Source organism: Pelophylax lessonae (assembly GCF_965119305.1).
Source record: "Pelophylax lessonae genome assembly, chromosome: 9".
Lineage (NCBI taxonomy): Eukaryota > Metazoa > Chordata > Amphibia > Anura > Ranidae > Pelophylax > Pelophylax lessonae.
In genome coordinates, this window is record NC_138776.1 from 258,942,554 (window position 1) to 258,953,884 (window position 11,331).

An 11,331-nucleotide genomic window follows, 5' to 3' on the forward strand; every position below is an offset into this window, starting at 1 on the left:
TCAAAAATGTCAGTCAAGGGTCTGATCTGTCCGCCGCAATGTCGCAGTCCCGCAAAAAAAATCGCAGATCGCCGCCATTACGCGTTAAGAAAAAAAATAATAAAAATTACAAAAATCTTTCCCTTAGTTAGTAAACGCAATAACTTTTGCGCAAACCAATCAAAATACGCTTATTGCGATTTTTTTTACCAAACATATATAGCAGAAAACAAATTGGCCTAAAATGTTAAAAAATTTTGATTTTTACATTTTTTTTGGGAATTTCATATAAAAAATGTGGAAAATATTGTTATTTTTGCAAAATTGTCGCCCTTTTTTTGTTTATAGCGCATGATCAAAAAATCGCACAGTTGATCAAATACCACCAAAAGAAAGCTTTGTTTGTGAGAAAAAAAGGACGTCAATTTCATTTGGGTACAGTGTCGCACGACCGCGCAATTGTCCGTTAAACTCACGCAGTGCCGAATCGCAAAATACCCCCTGGTCAGGAAGGGGGTAAAATCTTCCGGGGCTTAAGTGGTTAAAATACTTTATAACGAGTACAAAAAATGTAAAAAAAATGGCCCCGGTCGACAAGTGGTTTTAAATTGCGAATTTGAAGAATGAAGCAGTCAATGTATGAAAAACAATATAGGGTGCAGTTTTTAGATTCTCCACAAAGAGGTGACCTTGCTTATTGTCATTTGAACGCACAGCCAGGAAGTCATTGAGGTGCAGGCTGTACAGCTGGCTATGCATTGGCAAATTTCGAGCAGGTCTTGATAAACTGGCCAAAATTAGGTCAGTGGGTGGCCTTGTCTGGCACCACATCCTTCAACTGGCAAATGGAAGGGAACAGGTGGAAAATTGAGGTAAACAGCACCTGCGTCCCTTCAGATGCAGGTACTGTTCTGGAGTTGAGAATACAATATCCGGCAGGGGAGATTCTGTGCCATCTAGTGCAAAAGACACCAATGCCTGTATATATAAAGTAGCTAGCTTCAGTAACGCTGGGCGAAGGCAGGGAGTGATGCAAGACTCCAAACAGGAAGTGACAGGAAGCGATGTCAGGTATAAATAGGAAGTTCCGGGTTAGAGGTGAATCAGGAGGAAGTAGAGAGGAGACATTGCTGGATCTGGCAGCAGAGGAGGTAATAAGATATTATTTTATAATTACACCCAGTAACCCACCCGTCATGTTTCGTCCTCTTCCTCCATAGTCACTGTGATGTCTTTTATCTCCAGAAGATGCAAATACCACATATATAGAGCATTGTAATATTTACACAGATGCATCCCAAATATAGAGCCATTTATCCAACTGTCCATCCAGAGCCTCTGGTTTATAGACCGGATACATCCTAAATATAGATCCATTTATCCAACTGTCCACCCAGAACCTCTGGTTTATAGACCGGATACATCCTAAATATAGAACCATTTATCCAACTGTCCATCCAGAGCCTCTGGTTTATAGACCAGATACATCCTAAATATAGAGCCATTTATCCAACTGTCCATCCGGAGCCTCTGGTTTATAGACCGGATACATCCTAAATATAGAACCATTTATCCAACTGTCCATCCAGAGCCTCTGGTTTATAGACCGGATACATCCTAAATGTAGATCCATTTATCCAACTGTCCATCCAGAGCCTCTGGTTTATAGACTGGATACATCCTAAATATAGAGCCATTTATCCAACTGTCCATCCAGAGCCTCTGGTTTATAGACCGGATACATCCTAAATATAGATCCATTTATCCAACTGTCTATCCAGAACCTCTGGTTTATAGACCGGATACATCCTAAATCTAGAGCCATTTATCCAACTGTCCATCCAGAGCCTCTGGTTTATAGACCGGATACATCCTAAATATAGAACCATTTATCCAACTGTCCATCCAGAGCCTCTGGTTTATAGACCAGATACATCCTAAATATAGAGCCATTTATCCAACTGTCCATCCGGAGCCTCTGGTTTATAGACCGGATACATCCTAAATATAGAACCATTTATCCAACTGTCCATCCAGAGCCTCTGGTTTATAGACCGGATACATCCTAAATGTAGATCCATTTATCCAACTGTCCATCCAGAGCCTCTGGTTTATAGACTGGATACATCCTAAATATAGAGCCATTTATCCAACTGTCCATCCAGAGCCTCTGGTTTATAGACCAGATACATCCTAAATATAGATCCATTTATCCAACTGTCCATCCAGAGCCTCTGGTTTATAGACCGGATACATCCTAAATATAGATCCATTTATCCAACTGTCCACCCAGAACCTCTGGTTTATAGACCGGATACATCCTAAATATAGAGCCATTTATCCAACTGTCCATCCGGAGCCTCTGGTTTATAGACCGGATACATCCTAAATATAGAACCATTTATCCAACTGTCCATCCAGAGCCTCTGGTTTATAGACCAGATACATCCTAAATATAGAACCATTTATCCAACTGTCCATCCAGAGCCTCTGGTTTATAGACTGGATACATCCTAAATATAGATCCATTTATCCAACTGTCCATCCAGAACCTCTGGTTTATAGACCGGATACATCCTAAATATAGAGCCATTTATCCAACTGTCCATCCAGAGCCTCTGGTTTATAGACCGGATACATCCTAAATATAGAACCATTTATCCAACTGTCCATCCAGAGCCTCTGGTTTATAGACCGGATACATCCTAAATATAGAACCATTTATCCAACTGTCCATCCAGAGCCTCTGGTTTATAGACCAGATACATCCTAAATATAGAGCCATTTATCCAACTGTCCATCCAGAGCCTCTGGTTTATAGACCAGATACATCCTAAATATAGAGCCATTTATCCAACTGTCCATCCAGAGCCTCTGGTTTATAGACCGGATACATCCTAAATATAGAACCATTTATCCATCCTCCATAAAGCTGTCTCAGGATTATTGGCTCTCATCACTGTGAGATAATGGACATCATGTCTTCTCTGGATCGGGATATTGGGAGGAAGAAGACTGAACTACAGTACAAGTTCTAATGAAGACAGCAGAAGGAATGAACATCCCTACTGTGCTTTCATGTAATTATATACCTTGCAGTATGTTAGTGGAGGATTGTTAGTTCTCTTTGCTTCCTCCACCATATCCTAACTGAGTGTCCTTTCTCTGTCATGTGAGCCTGAACACCAATCACAGCATAGATGCCCCCCAGACTTATTTTTGATTGTCACTGTGCGCACAAAACAATGTTATGTCTACATATCCTATATCATACATGTTCCGTAAAATTTAGTAAACATGTTTTCTCTCCAATTCATTATTTTCTAGGTATTACTTCTTTTTAAAGCCCAACTTAACATTTGAGTTCCTCTTGATATCGGTGACCTGGACAGAAAATGGAAGGAATTCCCCACAACCAGGACACAAACAAATACTTTAGGTGAAGTTCTAAGTCTTCTCCAGTCAATCCAAACCTAAAATAAGAAAGTATCTGGTGATCCATTAGCACCCAACAGCTGTCTTCACAAGACATAACCCATCACAGTGCCCCAGTGTATGTCATGATGGAGAATCAGCCGTCCCTCACATCACCGGGTAAGAGGAGACTTTATTGTAAAGGAGAGAGCAGTACGGAGGATCCACCTAGATCCCCCATCATCTGATAAACACATAGAAACAATGTATTCAGTCAGTGTGTGTGTTTCCTACAGATGGATCCAGTAATGGGAACCCACCAGAGAGATGTCCCCGTCCTCTGTATTCCCGGGATTCCACACAGGAAGATCACATCATCCCTCACCATCATCAGGTGGGTGGGACTAAGGATGTAGACCTAAAAGAGTAAATACTTCTACATAACCTTTCTTCTTTTTTACAAATGTATTCTATCATCTTTGGGGTTTAGGATGAAGAAATGAAAGACCCCAAAGTTGAGATTAAAGAGGAAGAAAAAGAGACGTTGGTGGGTGGAGCTCAGCTGTCCATTGAGGAAGATCACACCATCCCTCACCATGACCAGGTAGATGAGACTGAGCTTGTAGACCTTTAAATGTCGTCTAAACTCTATGATGTGCCGTTCTTCTATATGAATCTTTTGTTCTTATTTAGAAATCTGTTTTCTTTCATCTTTGGTATATTTAGGTTGAAGAACTGAAAGAGCTCAAAGTTGAAATTAAAGAGGAAGAACATATGTTTATTCCATCCAGTAACAGAAACCCACCAGAGAGATGTCCTCATACTCTGTATTCTGGGGATTCCACACAAGGAGATCAAATCATCCCTCACCATCAGGTAGATGGGACTGAGCATGTAGACCTAAAATGTATTCTAAACAAGATAAGTCTTATACAGTATATAATTTCTTGTTCTTTTTACAAATCTGTACTATCCTCTTTGGGGTTTAGGATGAAGAACCGAGAAACATCAAAGTTCAAGTTAAAGAGGAAGAAGAAGAAACGTTGGTGTGTGGAGATCAGCAGTCTATGGAGGAGGGGGAGATGATTATGGAAAGTAAACAGGAGGAATCCTCTCTATATATTGACACGGGTAAGTAATAAACATGAAATGCAGATAGAGTTTTTCAAAAGTATGATTTTTAGATATTTACAGATGGAGATAATCTAAACGATGTGGAAGGTCCATCTCCATTCCTCAGTATAACGTCATGTTCCCAACAAATGAGGAGGAGATACTGTACACCATATGAAAGGTCCATCTCCATTCCTCAATATAACATCATGTTCCCAACAAATGAGGAGGAGATACTGTACTCCATATGAAAGGTCCATCTCCATTCCTCAATATAACAAATGAGGTGGAGATACTGTTCTCCATATGAAAGGTCCATCTCCATTCCTTAATATAACGTCATGTTCCCAACAAATGAGGAGAAGATACTGTACACCATATGAAAGGTCCATCTCCATTCCTCAATATAACGCCATGTTCCCAACAAATGAGGTGGAGATACTGTACACCATATGAAAGGTCCATCTCCATTCCTCAGTATAACGTCATGTTCCCAACAAATGAGGTGGAGATACTGTACACCATATGAAAGGTCCATCTCCATTCCTCAATATAACGTCATGTTCCCAACAAATGTGGAGGAGATACTGTACACCATATGAAAGGTCCATCTCCATTCCTCAATATAACGTCATGTTCCCAACAAATGAGGAGGAGATACTGTACACCATATGAAAGGTCCATCTCCATTCCTCAATATAACGTCATGTTCCCAACAAATGTGGAGGAGATACTGTACACCATATGAAAGGTCCATCTCCATTCCTCAATATAATGGTTTTCTAACTGATGAGTTGAAGACACTGTACAGACAATCCCCTTTTATAATACCAACAGCCTCTTGACAGTTCCCTTCAGCATTACATACACTCATTATAATGGGCTGTCAGGAGTCTCGCATAAGGCCCCTTTGTCTTTTTTTTTTTTTTTTTCAATAATTTTTATTAATTTTGATTTCAGTTCTTCAACAAAAAGAAAATAATTTCTTAAGCATTACAAACTCATCTTATTCCCCCTATATCCCACCACCCCTAAACCCCCCCCCCCCAATCCAATTACATTTCCGCTCCATTCCACTGTTACGCTCCTACCCCTCCTCTCTATATGAGTTTACCATACCCCAGTTTTTAGTCCACCACCTGAACTTTCCATATTTCTATATAATCTCTGGTCTTTTTGAAGTCTATCAATTTTCTCCATTTATTAAAGAAGCTGTTTACTTGTTCGTTCTACATTTCTGCTGCACAAGTATTCCATATCAGGAATATATTCAACTCTCCCACACCATTCCCTTATGGTAGAACCTTTTGTGTCAAGCTATTTTTTTTTTTAAATTGTCCCTTTCGCTACATTTAGCAAATTTGGAACTATCGTGTTTCTATATTGCCTTAGGGATCTATTTGTTCTATGAAGTAGGCATGTCCAGGGGTCATCCATAATGTTCTCACCCATGATTTTATTGATAAGTTGTATCCTTAACCAGTATTCCCGAATCTAAAGCCTCGTACACATTGGCCGACCGATCGGCCGTCTTTTGTCCAGTGTTGTTGTGTTGGTTGAAATGTGCTCTAGACTGCACACAAATTTTCTCGGCCAACAAAATCCAACTTCAGAATTGATGTCATGTGCTGGTCTACTTTTCGTGTGTTTTTTCTTCTCTAAACATGCCCAGTCTTGCTCATCTGATTTTTGTCTGCCGAAATCTGTACTGACTGATGGAAAATCGGCCGTTCTGTTGACGGCCAACAAAAATTTTATAGCCTGCACACCAGATTTTGTTTGGCCGAAAAGTCGCAGTCGGTTGCCGGAAGCATCATACTAACAAGCCGACAATCGGCAGATCTGACGTTGGCCGAAAATTCACGGCCAACTATCGTTGTGTGTGTATGAGGCTTTAGGACATTCCCACCAGACATGAACCAATGTGCCCAACAACTGACAGCCCCTCCAACACAAATTTGATTTCTTTGGTTGACAATTATGTGCTTTAACAGGTGTTATATACCATCTCGATAGTCACTTATAATTCATCTCAAAGACATTCACATCCATGGCAGTGCAGTGTACGGAGTCAGACAAAGGAAAGCCGCTCAGGTGTAGTGTTGATCCTTCATCCGTAATTGTAAAACATCCAAGAAGTAGGACCGCACTCAAGGCAAGATATGAAATCAATGATATTCTTTATTCCTCATGGATAAATTCATACAGACAGTGCATGACAGACATGTCAGGTTGACGCGTTTCACGATACAGATGATCGCTTACTCATAACCACACGTGCAGTGTACGGCTCTCAGCACAACATTCACCTCCTGCTCTTCCAAACCTAATCCTATTTCTTTCTCCCAACTTTCTATAAATGGACGTTTCTGCATACCCACCAGATCAGTTAACATCTTATATATCTGAGACAAACTATGTCTTATTTTTGTTAATGGATTACAGAGCTTTTCCACAAGCTTCAGCTCTTTTTCTGATCTGATGGGCTAAGGCAAAGATCCTACAAAGTGTTTTAACCGCTTGCCGACAGCCGCCCGCCGATATATGGCGGCGGTCAGCCCCTCCTGGGAAAAGTGACGTGTATATATATGTCACTAGCCCGTGAGCCAATAGGGGGTGAGCGCACGCCACTGGAGGCGCGCTCCCGCCCCCGCTCAATCTCAGACACTCCAGCGATTATATACGGCGGTGGTCAGCCCCGGCCTGGCAAAGTGACGTATATATACGTCACTAGCCTGTCACTTCCTTGTGAGCCAATAGCGGGCGCGCGCCCGCCCCGGCTCGTTCCCTGGGAAGTCAGTCACTCGCGATCGTCCTCTGTGAAGGGAGAAAGGCAGGCGGCTGATGTAAACAAGCCGCCTGTCATTCTCCCCTGTGTAGGAATAGTGATCATACGGTTCTACTATGTAGGACCGTTGATCACTGTTCCTACGCCAGTAGCCATGTCCAATCACCGTAAAAAGCACGCCCCTCGGAACACACTTAACCCCTCCTTCCCCAATAAAGTTAACCCCTTCCCTGCCAGTGTCATTTTGCAGTAACAGTGCATATGTATAGCACTGATTACTGCAGTAATGTCACTGGTACCCCCAAAAGTGTCAAAAATGTCAGTCAAGGGTCTGATCTGTTCCCCGCAATGTCGCAGTCCCGCAAAAAAAATCGCAGATCGCCGCCATTACGCGTTAAAAAAAAACAAAAACACCAAAAATGACAAAAATCTTTCCCTTAGTTAGTAAACCCGATAACTTTTGCGGAAATCAATCAAAATACGCTTTTTGCGTTTTTTTTTTTTTTTACCAAACATATGTAGCAGAAAACAAATTGGCCAAAAATGTTAAAAATGTTTGATTTTTTTACATTTTTTGGGGGGGGGGGGGGGATTTCATATAAAAAAATGTGAAAAATATTGTTATTTTTGCAAAATTTACGCTTTTTTTTGTTTATATCGCAAAAAGTAAAAAATCGCACAGGTGATCAAATACCATCAAAAGAAAGCTCTGTTTGTGGGTAAAAAAGAACGTCAAATTCGTTTAGGTACAGCGTCGCACGACCGCGCAATTGTCCGTTAAAGTCACGTAGTGCCGAATCGCAAAAAAAAGCCCTGGTCAGGAAGGGGGTAAAATCTTCCGGGGCTTAAGTGGTTAATTGTGCCTACACCTCACAATATAAATAATGGAACCAAAAAATAGTGGTGCGCCAGATATATAAAGAAAACAGTGTATAATAATACTAATATCCAAAACTATAGTGCACAATTAATAAAAATATCTCTTTTTATAGGTGTCCATACAAATCAATAGTGCAACCATCTAAAGTGTCCATATATATCAAAAAGGAATCCAAGTGCAGCTATCCAAAGTGTCCAAAAAACGATCCAGTGCTCCTTAAGCCCCGTACACAGTCGAAATTCGGCCGGGAATTTTCGTCCGACGACCGATCTGCCGATTTTCGGCTTGTTAGTATGATGCTTCCGACAACCGACTCCGACTTTTCGGCCGAAAAAATTCTGGTGTGCAGGCTATAAAATTTTTGTCCTCTGTCAAAACACGTCCGATTTTCGTGCAGTCAGTACAGATTTCGACAGGGAAAAATCTAATGAGCAAGTCTGGGCATGCTCAGAGAACACAAAGAAATCAAACCAACACATGACATCACTTCTGAAGTAGAATTTTGTCGGGCGAGAAAATTTGTGTGCAGTCTAGAGCACATTCCAACCAACAGACACCACTCTGGACAAAAGACGGACGGCCGGTCGGCGGAAATTCGTTGCGTGTGTACGAGGCTTTAGTTTACACCTCTGTGATTGATACAAAATCCCATCACCATGTGAAATGGTCTTTCACCTCCGCCATAGACCCGACCACAGGTCAATATCAGCTTGTATCCTCAACAAGAGATAAATGAACCAAGGGGGCTATCTCCAGCTTCTCACCTCCAGAACGAGTATGGCATATACAGGGGAATAAATAAACGCAGATCTAGCGCTCGACGCTTTTGAAATCCCAACAGTTTATTACAGTAATAGTAGCTGTACTCACAATGAGGGCACTCAATAGTGCATGATAGTTCGCTCGTACAACCCCAGGAGGAGATGCGGCATCAGGTACGCAGGCTCCGCCCCTATACGTTACGTTACGTCTTCGGTATTATACACTGTTTTCTTTATATATCTGGCGCACCACTATTTTTTGGTTCCAACATACTGTATATGACTTCTGACTGAAAGGAATGAAGAATCCTAATAACATTTAAACATTGATTTCCAACAGGTGGACACTACGTCCTGAATAACGGATCTTCAGAATGCAAAGCAGAAGAAAATCCCACCACACAACGTTCTCCGGGAATGAATCCCAATACACAAATAATACATCAAAGCTCTTATTTAGAGAGATCAATGGATCCGTCTCACCCTGAGGAAACTTCTGATAAATCACACACTGTTACTGCAGATATACATCAGGGATCTCACAGTACAGATACCTCAACAGATCCATCAAATCCAAATGGACCTTCTTTAAGCCATGAAGGATCTCACACAGGAGAGAGCTCAATGTCATGTACAGTGTGTGGGAAGTCTTTCACAAACAACAGATCGTTTCTTAGACACCAGAGAAGTCACAATAGTGAACGTCCGTTTTCATGTTCAGAGTGCGGGAAATGTTTCACCGAGAAAGCAAGTCTTGTTAGGCACCAGAGAATCCACACAGGCGAGCGCCCTTATTCATGTTCAGAGTGTGGTAAGGGCTTCATTCAGAAAGGAGACCTTCTTAAACACCAAAGATGTCACACGGGTGTGCGCCCCTATTCTTGTTTAGAGTGCGGGAAATCTTTCACTGAGAAAGGAAACTTTCTTATACATCAGAGATGTCATACAGGTGAGCGTCTCCATTCATGCTTAGTGTGTGGTAAATGTTTCATTCAGAAAGGAGACCTTCTTAAACACCAAATGATACACACGGGTGAGCATCCTTATTCATGTTCAGAGTGCGGGAAATGTTTCGTTCACAAAAGAAACCTTCTGGAGCACCAAAGAAATCACACAGGTGAGCGTCTATATTCATGTTCCGAGTGTGGTAAATCTTTTAATCAGAAAGGAAACCTTCTGAAACACCGCATGATTCACACGGGTGAGCGACCTTATTTATGTTCGGAGTGTGGGAAAGGTTTCACTCAGAAGGAAAGACTTCTTATACACCACAGGATTCACACGGGTGAGCGCCCTTTTTCATGTTCAGAGTGCGGGAAAGGTTTCATTCAGAAAGACAAACTTCTCAGACACCAGAGAAGTCACACAGGTGAACGTCCTTTTTCATGTTCGGTGTGCGGGAAACGTTTCAGTCGTAAAAGCGCACTTGTTCCGCACCAGAGAATTCACATGGACCAACAACCTTTTACAAGTTGAGACTGCTATACAGCGCATCTGGAAAGTATTCACAGCGCTTCGCTTTTTGTTATGTTACAGCCTCATTCCTAAATTGATTAACCACTTGCCGTCTGCCTAACGACGATTTACATCGGCAGTCAGCCCCTCACAGGCAACGTGACGTAGGTCTACGTCGCTAGCCTGTGAGGCTCTAGGGAACCGAGCGCGCGCTCCCGCTCCTGCTCACTCACGGACCCCCCCCCCCCCCCGCGCCTGTGCCCGGCGGACCCGATGTCCGCCGGGCACTCGCGATTGTCCGTTACAGCGTGAGAAAGGCAGGCGGCCAATGTAAATACAGCCGCCTGTCATTCTCCCCTGTGTAAGAATTGAGATCATACGGTTCTGCTATGTAGGACCGTTGATCTCTGCTCTTACACCTCAAGCCACATCCAATCACAGTTAGAAGCACGCCCCTAGGGACACACTTAACCCCTCCCTCTCAAATAAAGTTAACCCCTTCCCTGCCAGTGTCATTTTACAGTAACAGTGCATATTTATAGCACTGATTACTGCAGTAATGTCACTGGTAACCCCAAAAGTGTCAAAAATGTCAGTCAAGGGTCTGATCTGTCCGCCGCAATGTCGCAGTCCCGCAAAAAAAATTGCAGATCGCCGCCATTACTAGTTAAAAAAAAAAAAAAAAAACAACAAAAATCTTTCCCTTAGTTAGCAAACGCAATAACTTTTGCGCAAACAAATCAAAATACGCTTTTTGCGATTTTTTTTTTTTTTTTTTTTTTTACCAAACATATGTAGCATAAAACAAATTGGCCTAAAATGTTAAAAAATTTAGATTTTTACATTTTTTTTGGGGGGGGGAATTTCATATAAAGAAATGTAAAAAAATATTGTTATTTTTGCAAAATTGACGCAATTTTTTTGTTTATAGCGCGTGATCA

General features: G+C 41.7%; 3 protein-coding genes across 3 annotated transcripts in view; all 3 read left to right on the top strand.

The window, feature by feature from the left end:
- Window positions 1-4,387, top strand: part of LOC309563435 (uncharacterized protein) — a gene marked incomplete at its 3' end in the record, with an annotated part of 44,026 nt that extends 39,639 nt beyond the window's left edge. Inside the window, exons 2-4 of the mRNA XM_082267829.1 lie at window positions 3,884-3,997; window positions 4,120-4,318; window positions 4,383-4,387. Coding sequence (XP_082123955.1) covers window positions 3,893-3,997; window positions 4,120-4,318; window positions 4,383-4,387 — 309 coding nt within the window. The 5' untranslated portion in view covers window positions 3,884-3,892. The remainder of the gene's footprint in view (window positions 1-3,883; window positions 3,998-4,119; window positions 4,319-4,382) is intronic.
- LOC309564412 (uncharacterized protein) overlaps window positions 1-11,331 on the top strand; it is a 1,531,146-nt gene that overhangs the window by 173,686 nt on the left and 1,346,129 nt on the right.
- On the top strand, window positions 4,389-10,453 carry LOC309562786 (uncharacterized protein). Its single transcript, XM_082267090.1, has 2 exons — window positions 4,389-4,524; window positions 9,276-10,453. Exons 1-2 carry the CDS (start codon window positions 4,461-4,463, stop codon window positions 10,409-10,411), a joined length of 1,200 nt encoding a protein of 399 aa, XP_082123216.1. The 5' UTR covers window positions 4,389-4,460; the 3' UTR covers window positions 10,412-10,453.

Coding starts and splice junctions, on each gene's coding strand:
- LOC309562786 (XM_082267090.1), top strand. CDS start 4,461: ATGGAGGAGGGGGAGATGATTATGGAAAGTAAACAGGAGGAATCCTCT. Junction 4,525..9,275: donor CTCTCTATATATTGACACGG/GTAAGTAATAAA, acceptor GATTTCCAACAG/GTGGACACTACGTCCTGAAT.